This window comes from Paralichthys olivaceus, chromosome 8 (assembly GCF_024713975.1).
Source record: "Paralichthys olivaceus isolate ysfri-2021 chromosome 8, ASM2471397v2, whole genome shotgun sequence".
Classification (NCBI taxonomy): Eukaryota; Metazoa; Chordata; class Actinopteri; order Pleuronectiformes; family Paralichthyidae; genus Paralichthys; species Paralichthys olivaceus.
This window is the reverse complement of record NC_091100.1, coordinates 17,767,623-17,780,815: the sequence shown is the minus strand read 5'-3', so window position 1 is coordinate 17,780,815 and position 13,193 is coordinate 17,767,623. Positions and strand designations below refer to the sequence as shown.

General features: G+C 41.5%; 1 protein-coding gene across 3 annotated transcripts in view; it reads left to right on the top strand.

The window, feature by feature from the left end:
- mxi1 (max interactor 1, dimerization protein) overlaps positions 1-10,014 on the top strand; it is a 32,719-nt gene extending 22,705 nt beyond the window's left edge. For 2 of the 3 annotated variants that reach the window (XM_020083656.2, XM_069530184.1), the window contains exons 4-7: positions 2,189-2,303; positions 4,966-5,164; positions 5,862-9,330; positions 9,397-10,014. In XM_020083656.2, coding sequence (XP_019939215.1) covers positions 2,189-2,303; positions 4,966-5,164; positions 5,862-6,025 — 478 coding nt within the window. In that variant the 3' untranslated portion in view covers positions 6,026-9,330; positions 9,397-10,014. Of the gene's footprint in view, positions 1-2,188; positions 2,304-4,965; positions 5,165-5,861 lie in introns of all 3 variants that reach the window. The other variant, XM_020083657.2, reaches the window with a different exon arrangement.
- Positions 10,015-13,193: the final 3,179 nt, after the last annotated feature.

The window sequence follows — 13,193 nt, the reverse complement described above, 5'->3', positions numbered from 1 at the left end:
CCAGTGTGTCCTGCTCTGCCCTCGCTGCCTCCCTCATCAGGTGGCGCATGACCATGTGTGAAAAAAAAATGTTTGCATTAGTAACTAAGGAAACTAGTAAGAGTGGGCAGGACATCCTTTAAGTGAGCACAAGCTTTTAAACTAAAAATATGTAGCATTCATGAGCAAGTATGTGTTCGTTCTTCCATGTAATTTGAAATTAGATTTGGCTACAGCTGCACAATAAATAATTTAATGGCAAATCAGCATTGAAATACTCCTTGCATTTTGAAAATTCTTGTATAAAAAATATGGCAAATTGCTGTTAAATACACTTCATGGCTTGTTTCCATGTAACCACGTATTAATCATAATCTTAATTGCAGTGTTGAAGAAAATGGACAGAATTCTAACCACTGAGACAAATATTCAGCCATGTTGTCCAGCTGTCTGTGGCTACATCCACAGTACTATAAAATGCATCGCTGCTGCTATACTCTTTTTGAGCACCTAAAGTGAAGAAGTTTAGAAATGCTGCTGGTCCCTGTTTAGTTTGAATACTCAGAGACGGAGACGTTTGAGTGTATGTGTGTTTTTGTGTGCGCACGTGTGCACTCGAAGGACAAAGATGTGGTATGGAGGTACTGATGAGGCAAACAGATATACCCTTCACAGATAAGAAACAGAGGTGAGATCTTCTCTCCACTGTGACTAGAACTGATTACACAGACAGATGACCTGAGCTAGACTGATAGTCACCATTGAAACTCCTGAACTCAAAGTGTGTGTGTGTGTGTGTGTGTGTGTGTGTGTGTGTGTGTGTGTGTGTGTGTGTGTGTGTGTGTGTGTGTGTGTGTGTGTGTGTGTGTGTGTGTGTGTGTGTGTGTGTGTTCACATGTATGTCTTGTGACTTTTAAACTTTTAGCACGACAGACTGAATCAGGCACCAGACATGCAGCACTCGTCTTGTTCATGTACTTAAAACACACACACACACACACACACACTTGTGCTTACTGTAATGGTTTAATGGCTTGCACTGCTCTCGTGTTCTTATCAGCACCATCCATGCATAGCTTAACCTCCCCTCCACACACACACACACACAGACAGACAGATATGCTCCAGCCAGCGCTCACATGTCTCCACCAGTCTTAAACCAGCAGAGCGTAGCACAGAGCAGTCTATTCCTGTGAAGTCGGTGTGCTCACGGTCCCCAGTGCTCATCTCCTTGGGGCCCCCACAGAGATAGTTCTAGAGCCCGGGGTCGCTCCACTGAGTCCACTGACTCTTAATGTCTCTCCACCATTCCCTCCAGGCAAGGCTGAAAGGGCAGGCCCTGCTAATGGAGCGCTAGTTGTGTTATAGCCACAATTATCTCTCCTTACCTCTCGACTCTGGGCCATTAGCGAGATAGATAGTCCAGAATAAGGGACTGTCAGGATGATGGAGCGAGTACAAGACAAACAGGGTCCAGGAAATGCCCTGACACATATGTGCCCCCCCCCCCCCCCCTCTCAAAAAACTTGTTTGTAAGAACTAAAATACCAGCAGAGGCTAATGTAGCGTCTCGAGGCTTACGTGAGACATGATTCATATGTAACCTGCTGTGTTGTTGAACTGTAAGCTGGGGGATTTACAACACATGAGCCGGATCTCGGAGAGAAATACGAGTGTGTCTTAATGAGGCTGCTTCCCAAGGTGACAGTACACTTTTCACATTTTGGTGAGCCGCAGATTTATTTAAAGGGAGAAATCCGCGATTAGATGCTCGTGTTAGAAATCACCAGAGCCCATGGAAAACAGCTGTAAATTTGTTGCTTTTGCTCGAGGTGGGTTTGAAGTCATAAATAGCTTGACATCTGTGTTTAGCTAGTTAAATGTGCAAGATTATACTGCAGAAAAAAGGAAGAAGAGAAAAGACTTCAATAGCTGTTTTTAAGGGTGAACTGTACTTTTAATAACCATCTGGTGGTTTGTATAAAGTAGCAATTGGCTGAAAATTAGAAAAACTAGTTTGAAACTGGAATTTACTGCTTAAAAATCACCATACAAGAGTAATCTAGAGAATTGAGTCACTAACCCACGTCTGCCTGAACAAACCAAGATGGAATGCATTTTACTGTCCAGGCCTCAATAACTTCCCCATTGTCCTCTGTGATTTATCTAATCATTATCTTCCTCTGTCTCTTTCTGTCTTATTTTGCAGACGAGCTCATCTGCGACTGTGTCTGGAGCGGTTGAAGGCCCTCATACCTCTGGGACCTGACTGCAACCGCCACACCACCCTGGGCCTGCTCAACAAAGCCAAAGCACACATAAAGGTAAATGCTGAGCAGAGCATCAGTACAGCTGGTCCTGGTCACATATCTGGACCAAATATAAAACACAGATCGAAAGGAGAATACACATATGGTGAGACACAAGGGTTCTGCAACAAAACTGAAAGAAAAACACATTGCTTAAATGCATAAAACATGTTGATACAAATACAAACAGATGCACTTCCTTGTCTAAATCATTTGTTCTGATCTTTGCTGCTACATTTTATCATGGGTGTTGCCTGGCTTTGGCATCCGGTGACTGCATCCCCAAACCTTTTTTTCTTCAGCCCCAAATAATTTGCCTGTTGCCACTGTCACAGGTTTATCACCGTGTAACTGAAAGTCAACCAGCAGTGAATTATAATCGTTGCCAACACTTACAGCCACATTTCCACCTCTTTGTCACTCTGAGCAGAGAATCTCCTGCTGGGTTGTTCATATAAAGACAAACTCTGCCCATAGTCTGGGACCCATTGTTCACACATTCTCTGACATAAATGTCTGGGAATGAGTCTTACTTTTCACCATTTCTGTCCTTAGTCATTGTTTTTTCTGTTACTAAGTAACCAACTGCACAAATTGCCTCCACCAGTGTATGTAATTCGTCACATCGTTTTGCACCATTTTGTTTCAGTTTAGTTAAACTTAAAGTGCTGAAGTAAAAGTACTCGTTTGACTAATAATTATATTACATCATTAGGCTATATATCATTAGATAATCAATACTTAATTAGCTTTAAAACCAGCAGGTGGAGCTAGATGAATATACTTAAAATACAGTTTTATAAACAGGGACCCAGATATAATGTGGTGGGATCTTTCTCTAATCTTTGATTTGTGGCAAAATACTGGATGATTTGAACATCCTCTGAAATGAAAGCATTGAGAACACCAACCATGAGCCACAAACCCAGAACAGCAAGAATCCAATACAATTGCTACGTGTAAGTGCCATATAAGTGCAACTGAACTGAAATCTTTTTATATATATATAAAACCAGAGTTGAAGATGGTTATTAGACATCATCTTTTTATCCAAAGTGTAGTCGGAAGAGATGTGTCTTTAGTCTGTGGCGGAAGATGTGTAGACCTTCTCATGTCCTGGGAGCTTGTTCCACTAATTAGGAGCCAGGACAGCAAACAGTTGTGATTTTGTTGAGTGGTTAGTCCGCAGTGAGGGAGCAGCAAGCCGATTGGCAGATGCAGAGCTGAGAGGATGGGCTGAGGTGTAAGGTTTGACCATGTCCCGGATATAGACTGGACCGGATCCATTCACAGCACGGTACGCAACTACTAGTGCCTTAGTTGAGCTGCTGCATTCTGGGTGAGCAGCAAAGGTCGGATGGCACCAGCAGGCAGACAAGCCAGGTCTACCTGCAACTCAAACATTGATCTTAAATTTAATTTGTTATGATCTTAAAAACTTAAATTGAACTTGTTGAAACCTGCAGAAACCCAGATTGCTGTTATTGACTGCAGTGTGGGTTTTTACTGCAGGTTTTAATCTAGTCAGTAAGAATCTTATATGAACATTAGTAAGTAAGTCATGAAACGGAACAAATTAAATGAGGGGAACCCCTGCACTGTTTAGCCTCTGTGATGGAAAGATTTGGCTGTAGGCAGGATGTTGATTTGAATTGGTAAGGTAAAATAAAGAAAAACATTTCTGAAAATTGTAAAATAAAATAAAAATACAATCTTGAATAAAATAATACAAAATTTGTTGTATATAAGTGAATAAATAATACATTATAGATTCAAACTGTAGCCACGAATGATGATTTCTCTGCCTGATAATCCTGTTACATGTTAAGACATCAGCTTCGTGCCTTCACATCCACTCTAACAACAGGCATGTGACTAAGGCTGAGCAGGCTGCATGTGAAAAGTCCTGGGTAGCGTGCTTTCACATAACAGACAGGGGGGAGCATAAAGCCCATATTGTTGTTGTACACAGACACACACACAGACACACACACAGACACACACAGACACACACACAGACACACACACACACACACACACACACACACACACACACACACACACAGACACTCTCTTTCTCTTTCTCTATTACTGCCACCACTCTACACTTCTGCAGTCACAGTCTCTTCATCACTTATTGACGGCCAATTGTTTTGGTCTGTCTCCGGGAGTCACGCTCGTCACTGTCGGCTGCAGTGTCACAAGGCCACAAGGTTAGAGCTACAACATGAACCGTATCAGGCCCTGCCATGCTCCTTGCTTACATTGTAATGGCACAAGAAGTTGACAGAGGTAGCGAGTACAGAAGAGTCCACGTGGGGTCAACACGGAAGGTGAAGTGAAATCATTTTCCAAAGATCTGCGTGGACACAACACATTTGAAACAGGAGGTTGAGGTTGTTTATATTTAAACAGCTTTTCAATAGGACAGGAATTTCCGTACAGACCAACAACATCTATTTGCTCAGTATCTGCATTCTTTCTTAAGGTGTTCCTCTCGCTCTACTTCTCTTATCTGCTCTATTTTTCGTAACCGTCTCGCCCTCAGCCTGTCCCCCTATCTCCTCCATCACCCACTATTTGTTTGTCTCACCTTTACATTTTTTCTGGCGCACATGCTCAACCAAATAATTCACCTATTCTCCACCCCCCCCCCCTCTGCTTTCTCCCCTGTCAGAAACTTGAAGAGGCGGACAGGAAGAGCCAGTACCAGCTGGAGTCTCTGGAGCGTGAGCAGAGGCACCTCCACCGTCAGCTGGAGCTGCTGAGGGGAGGCAGCGGTGCTGTCGCCCAGAATGGCCCAGGAGAGGGCGAGAGGATACGTATGGACAGCGTGGGCTCCACCCTCTGTTCCGACCGCTCTGACTCTGACCAAGGTGAGTTAGGTTGTTCAACAGGATTTTTTGATTTAGCCAGTCAAAATCCTGCAGCTGCTCTCAGGCTAATTTGACAATACTCAGGTTGTACTGGTTGCAGCCGCTCTGAGAATATATGTGAAGTGAAAATAATAAACAGATTGGATGGATAGGGATTTCATTTTCAAAGTGCTTCTTGAAAGTAAGGATCTTGTAGTATCCAACATTCATATGTTAAAGCCGACACAAGTTATTTATATGATATTTTATATTTTGTATTCTGACTAATACGGGTCAAATTGATTTTCAATGGACATATACTGTTATAACGTTCTGCAAGACAAGACTTTTTATCAGCATTGTATAATAAAGCTACATTGCTCTACCTAATATTATGTTGTGTAAAGGATAAATATACTGATATTCTATGTTTTTATTATCAAAATAAATTGACTACACCAGTGCCTGTGTAGCCAAAGCCAGATTTCTTCCTATAAAGATTTTTACTCACTTCTACACTGGGTATCTGTATTACATTTTAAAAATTAAATTACTAAAATCTGCTTCTAGATGATTCTGTGTATCCTGACATGACTTTATTTTCCACCTCTCCATACGTCATTGCCACAAATGTACTTCACAGAATCAGTTTCTTAGTCTCAGTTGAATTGATTGTTTTCTTTCTTCTCTGATTCCATCTCTCCATTCTTGGCTGCAGAGGAGATCGAGGTGGACGTGGAAAGCACAGAGTTCTCCCATGGAGAGCTGGACAGTGTGAGCACGGCCAGCACCAGCGACCTGGACGACCACAGCAGCCTGCAGAGCATGGCCAGCGACGAGGGCTACTCCTCCTGCAGTGTCAAACTTGCCTTCTCCTCATAGAGCCCCTCACCGCCAGTACGCCCCACCACCATCGCCACCGCCCCCCCTGCCAAACCCACTCGCCCTCCCATCTGTTTATCCATACAGCCATGCCTACACGCATACACCCATTCACCTCGGACGACACCCAGGGTCCCAGCTAATGGCTGAGCAGCGCCCCCTTCTCCTGCTCCCGGCCTTTTAGTTGCCCTCCCTGCCAAATACCAGGGACCCATTCACAGTGATGTGAGACTGGTTCTGACCTTCTTCTCTTCTTTTAAAGGGAGGTCAGCAACTTGGTTGAGATGAAAAAATTATACAGCATCGTGATTTTTAAACCTTGCAATTGAAATGGATGATTGATTTTACTCCTTTTTACTCCAAAACCTTAAAATTTCTGGATTTTTTAATTCACGAGCGATCCCCAATTTGATCCAAAATGCACTTAAATATTGAAATAATTCCGAGTTCTCCCTGTTGTGTGTGTGTGTGTGTGTGTGTGTGTGTGTGTGTTTTTGAGCTGATCCTTCGTATCCCATCCTGATGTGGTGTTGGGCCGGGATAATCAGGAGCACATCTAATCTGGACTTCAATGAACACTGTGGGTGAACTTTGCCATATCAACACAGCTGATAAAACATCTGTCCAGCCCCTGATTCCTGATTGAACCCCCGTCTTTTTAGGGTTTTTTTTCTTCATCACCTCTGCTTGACACCGCAGAAGCTCGAACACTTGAATTGGTGCTATTGTGAAACAAACCAATGGGGAAGCAGATCAGATACACAACCACTAAGCTTTTAAAGCAAACAAAGCATGTCTGTTATGATTGTTTCCAACCAAGTGTGGAGGAAAACAACCCCCAGAAAAATATATGGAGGGAAAAAAAAACATTCCTATCGAATGTGGGTGCTCAGTGCATTTTCAAAGAGTGGAAATTGTAACTGTGTGTGTGTGTGTGTGTGCGCGCGTGTGTGTGTTTCATTTTGGTTTCTTTCCCCTCGACAAGCAGCTACAACAAGCCATCCTGCACTTGCCTACTTTAGAGCTGTCCACAGAAACAGCACAAACACACCAAGAAATAAAAGAGAGAAAAAGTCCAAACGAAAAAGTCAACAAACTTTGGAATAGTCACCCAACCTCTTTCCAGCAGTAACAAGCAATAACTCTTGTAGTCGTTTTTTTTTTTGTCTCATCAGTTTGAAATCCCTCCTGTTTTTTTTCTCTCTTCTCCCTAAAGACACGTGTGTGTGTGTGTGTGTGTGTGTGTGTGTGTGTGTGTGTGTGACCGTCCAAAAAAGCAAATTTCTAGTTTTTTCTTTGTACAGAAAAATAGCTCAATAAATTAAAGTTTAGAAAAGAGTTTAAAAAAAAAAAAAAGGGTAGAGCTCATGGATAGACATGTTGCCTCTGTTGCTGTTTGACCTGTGTTATTGTGCTTTTTAGATTCAGATTTTCGGGAAAGATGTCGTCTTCTACAGAGTGGCAGTGGATGTGGAATAGACACTTTTATTCTGCTCAGTTTTTATTGATGGAAACATTTGAAAGTTACTCATTTTCGTTGCTTCCCAGAGGAGGAAAGAAAATGTATTCTCCGACACAATAAAAACCACAGACAACAACAAAAAAGCGTTGCATTGGAACTTGTGTCGGAGAATGTTTGTGGCACTCTTTAATTTATTAGACTTTTTTTTTTCTTGTGTTTGTATTGTTCATTAACTGGGGGTTGAAAATGCAGCATATGGCATTCATTCCACTGGTGGTCAGGTGTTCTGTGGAGGAGCCTGAAGTGCAGGGGGGAGAAAAAAACGGGTTATATGATGATGTCACTGTTGGCCATCCCAGCTCCATTGGTTTTACAGATTGCACTTCAACCACAGTTCTCTTTACGTCTTTTTGATTTTATTATTCTCTCTTTTCTGCCGTAAGTTCCCATGAATCCTTTTGTGGTTGGAAGAGAAAAAAACAACAAATGCCACCGTTTTCAATATTTATTTCTCAAATCCCTCAAAGAACACAAGCAACGGGGGGGAAGAAAAGTTAACTTATTTTGGTTCTGTCTTATTTTACTCCTCCTATTAATGATTATTCCTCATTCCTTATTTTAAGAAATGTATATTATATTGGTTATTGTTGTTATTATTATTCTTTGCTTTTTCTTCTCTTTTTTTTGAGGGGAGGGTCCAGAGGGTGGGAGGGAATAAGAAGAAAATGTAGCCGTTTTGTTGTCTTTTTTTTTTTTTTTTTTTTCGATGGACACTTGAAATGTAATTGGCCCCTAAGCTGCTCCTAATGCTGAGCCCGCCTGTTTAGAGTCATCAGCCTTGTCCGGAGCCACTTTTCCCACCTCTCTTACGCTATGCCTGTGACGATGAATTCAGATCTTTGAAAAAAACATGGATAGGCTAAAAAACAAAATGGCCAAACCTGTTTTTTTTAGGGGGGGGTCTGTGGGGGCTTCCTCTGCACAAGGCTTATTTGATAGCCAAGACTTTTACTGGCAGTTTGAGCCGGCTGCTCCACAATAAAAAGGGGTCTAAAACTCCACTTTCCTCTATTAGGAGGATTGTAGTCTCTATTAAGCTTGTGTTTCAGTTGAAAAAAATGTGTCTTACATTAACAAGGCCTCCTACTGAGGATTCAAAGTAAAAAAGAAAACCAAGAAGAACAAATCCTTCAGTTTCCTCTGAAGGACATCACTACGGTGTATAGAGTTCGACATGTGAGCTCTCTGGCAGAGCTCTGTTGAGGTTGTTGGACATGGCACTGAATCAGAAAGTCACCACTGTTGGTGCTCGATCATTAAAAAAATCACAAATGCCAAAACCACCTCAGAACACCTCAGTGTCCTCTCTCTTTATCTCTCTCTCTCTCTCTCTCTGAGGGACAGTTTGCATTTATTCTGCCCCAGTTTAAGTTATTAACCTTCATCGTCTCTTCGTTTCTATTTTGTTCTTCATATACGCTGGGTTTTTATGAACCTGCGTTGACGACAGGTAAAAAGGTCCCATGTTTGACAAAATAAAATTCACTCCTTTTGCAGATCGGACACTTGTCTTTTCACCTGCTTGGGGTCCAAAATGTTTTCTTACGTCATTGGGACAAATCTGACAATGTTGGATTTGATATTTTTCAAAACAATGTGTGAAAACGCTCTGGCGCTCATTGCATTGTCTCTTGGGGCAAATTGTTCTGATCTCGTATTCTAAAATGGGATGAAAACAAATTTTAAGAAGTGGTTTGACAGTTGCCAGTTCTGTGCTCTCGCATGTGTGAGTGTACAGTGTATGTGTGTGTACATGTGCGTGTGTGTGTGTGTGTGTGTGTGTGTGTGTGTGTGTGTGTGTGTGTGTGTGTGTGTGTGTGTGTGTGTGTGTGTGTGTGTGTGTGTGTAGAAAGGCACCTGGTCCAGGACTCGTCTGCACTGATCTTAGTTTACTGCCTGCTGCTCAGCACATATCGGACTCCTGGACCAGTCTGTCCAGTGTGAGATACAATAAGTGGTGGTGGAGGCTCCATCACATAAATTGCAGGTGTCATTTTGCATTGAAGGTGAAAAGACCTGTTAAGGTCAGAGCAGACTGGTCCAGGGTCAGTCCAAGTTAATGGAGTTTCTGGCTATGCTGCAAATTCAAAAAACAAATGTCATATCTGCATAAGCTGTTGATCACAAAGCTATATTTTTACCTCTTTGTTTAAGGTTTAGGTTTAGACCTACAGTCCTGACTGTGCTTCAGGTTGGTGGATGAGTTGACTTGACTAATAGTGAACCAGCCCGGCAAAGTGGAAGCTGTATGAAACCACTTTCCGTTCTGGTGTCGGTCCTTCAGGAGGTCGACTTTGAGCAAACGGGTCCATGAGGTCAAGTTTAGCCAAACCAAACGAGCAGGAGTCCTGTTGTTCTGAACCTGTGGCCATCCTTTGTAAAAACATGCACTCTGATAAATGACTCTAGCCGTGTAAGTTGAAGATGCAATACTTACAATAAAAACACCAAGATTTTCAAACCTGAATGACTAAACCAGACTGTTTGTACCATGAAACGTCTCAGAGCTGAATGTGTTGTACAGCTGTGACTCATGCTGAAACATGATTGGAAGGTCGGGCCTTCAACCAACAGGAGCAGATTCTTTTCAGTTTGTCTTTTCACTCTACAAGACAAATATTCAATTCAGTTTTCAGTTCAGTTCGAAATAAAATGTGTCGCCTGTAGAATAACATGAAATATATAGAACACAGGATCTAAACTTCTAAAAGGTCACATGAGTAATCTGGATGGATGGAAGGAGGGATGATTATAGTGACACTGGAAAGAAAAAGATAAATGTTGCTTTAAAATTATTTTTAGTCTTATCAGTTCAGGCCTGTTGATGTTATTAAAATCAAACAACTTGAGAAGCTTCTTATCCGGACAATGTTTGTACCACTTTAACTAAATCCCGAGCCTCAATGTTCATTCTTGACCTTTGAAACTGAACTTTGAAATAAAATGATAATTAATGAGATGAATAAAAGGAAAAAGAAAAAGAGAGAATTTAAAATGGGGGGAAATGCTTAACTTAGCTTTTTTTTGAACGTTCAACCACATTTCACATTTCACAACACCGACAAACTGCCATCAGTTGACCAGAGTGTACGATGGAACGAACTGCACCTGCTGATGAAAACTGTTGGATGTGGTTGAAAGTTCAGGAAGAGGCTTTTCAACAGATTTTCAATGAAGGACATTTTTCTCAAATCTTAAAAAAAAGATCTCAGAGTACAATGCTACACATGCTCTCACTAAAACTTAAAGATCCAGTGTGTAATTTAGGTGAAAGGAATTTTTGGCGGAAATTGAATATAAAATAATCCTAGTGATGTTTTCACTGGTGTGTTTCATCTGTTTTACTTGTTGTTTTCTTTACCATAAAACTGGATCTTATACTTAAAAACTTTATATTTACATGGAGGGGGGGGGGGTCCTCTCTCTGTGGAGGCCACCATGTTTTTAACTGTCGTCCAAACTGGAAAAACTAAAACCTTTTGAGATTTTGTGACAACTGAAGTTCACCACAGGTTTTCTTTCATGTTATGAAGGGGAGGGTGAGATGAGGAGTGTTCAGCTGCAACATGCAACTTCCCCTCTAGATGTCACTAAATACTACACACTGAACCTTTAATTAACATCTTTTTATCAAACTGAACGTGTCACACTGAAATAATGTTCAGCATGCGTGTTAGACTAAATCCAGTTTTCCACACGTGCAGTAAATCTGATCACATGATGTCTGTGTGATCAAAGCAGAGATGTATTTTTCCCTCTTGAACAGACCACATGAGTTTCCACCACACGTTATATTCCTGTCAAGTGGTCACAGTTTGTGGACAGAGGCTCAGAGGGATCGAGTCAGACTCAACCTCCCAAGTTGTACAAAAGCCACCATGTTCGACCGCAGCCATCGAGAAACACAGTGATGATGAAGATGTCTCTCCCTCGCTGTAAACTGCAGATAATCTGACAAAGAGAACGATCAGACTCATATTCATGTTTTTACAAGGGAGTAGAAGATTACAGATTTTATTACAGATGTATTATTATTGTTATTATCAGTGGGAACATTACGATAAAGTGACTCTGCTGTCAATCAGGCTCACATTCTCCATGTAGGCTTGTTTATCAGTCATAATCAGTAAAATACTGCCTCCTGGAGGACAAACCCTGTCAATGGTTTCTGTTGAGCAGCTAAACTGAAATTTCTGACCTTTTGCTTACGTCATAATAGTGAATGATGATTATTAACAACACACGTTGACAAAGGATGTGACTGTGGGACCTGCTGTCAACACATGAGGGCAGATGTTGCTTCTTCTCCATCTCATTCGAGAAAAGAGATGTTTTCATGTGTAAACAACACAAACTTCACAGATTCAGTCACACAGTGTTTACTGTGGAGCTATTCAATTCATAAATTCACCACTGGAACATCAATATATAAATGAATCAATTAATAAATATATGATTGGGTCTTCAGGTTATTACCGTTATTCAACAGAAAACAAGCCAGTAGGGGGCAGCAGAGGCCTGAAGATGCTCAGTATCTCCAGGCCTCTGGCAGTGACACAGTGAAGTGACTGTTTCTTATTATGTCATAAATCTGGAGCTGTGTGGATTCCTCATGTTTCAACCAGAACTTCATCTGTAGTGTTACTTTAAAATGACTTCAAGTAAATGTATCAGAGAATATCTGGAGAAGACTGTGATATGGTCACACTGCAGATGCCAGAGATTTTCTTAAAATATAGTAGGCCACACACATTCATACACACAACTACATGCGGTGCTTTTTCTATCACAATTTGGAAATTAGGGCAGGGTTCAGTGGAGGGGTCTGGGATCAAACCAGTAACCCTCTGGCTAGTGGATGACCCACTCTACCTCCTGAACCACACTTAAGTTTGCTTTTTGACGGAAATCTACACACGGATGCAAATGAAAACAGTGAAACTTTAGAGAATCGAGTGTTGTGAGGCTGGTTATAAAAGTAAAGGATGATGTATGAGGAGGCTGCAGGACTCAGACTGATCTGAACATTAGGAGCAGTTGTGTTTTATTGCACCACTAGGCTGCAGAAAAGCACCATGACTCTCCTGGCTCCTCTGACTCCCACATCACAGAGTCTGTGCAAGTGAAAGCATGAAAAAAATATACAGTGATAAACAAGTGAAAATCAGGCACAAGAAGATGAGGAGGAATCTTCAGAAACAGAAAACCATCATGTTATAATATGCATTCAATCCAGAAATATGATACTGAATGAGTGTATCTATTAGTAGGGGTTAAGGGTGAAGGGCTTTGGAGGAGATGGACTCTCATGGTCACAAATAAATCCATCCAGTCCTGAATTAATTGTCCTTTCTTCATTTCAAATGAATCTCAGAGTGAATTTGTCCCCTGCAGCTCAGCCTCCTGCTCCAGACGTCAGAGGAATCCAGCTCTGCAGAAAACCCTGAGGAGGAACTGATCACCACTGTCACTGTGAAGCTCGTCTCCTCTGAGAGGAAGTGACACCTCACATGGAGAGTGAGCCCACTGCTAATTAAAAACTCTACTACTCTGCTTAAATAATATCAATTATATATTCAGCTACATACATTGACCTTTTAATGTCGTATATAAGAACACATACTTTATACTTTATTGATTCCCCAA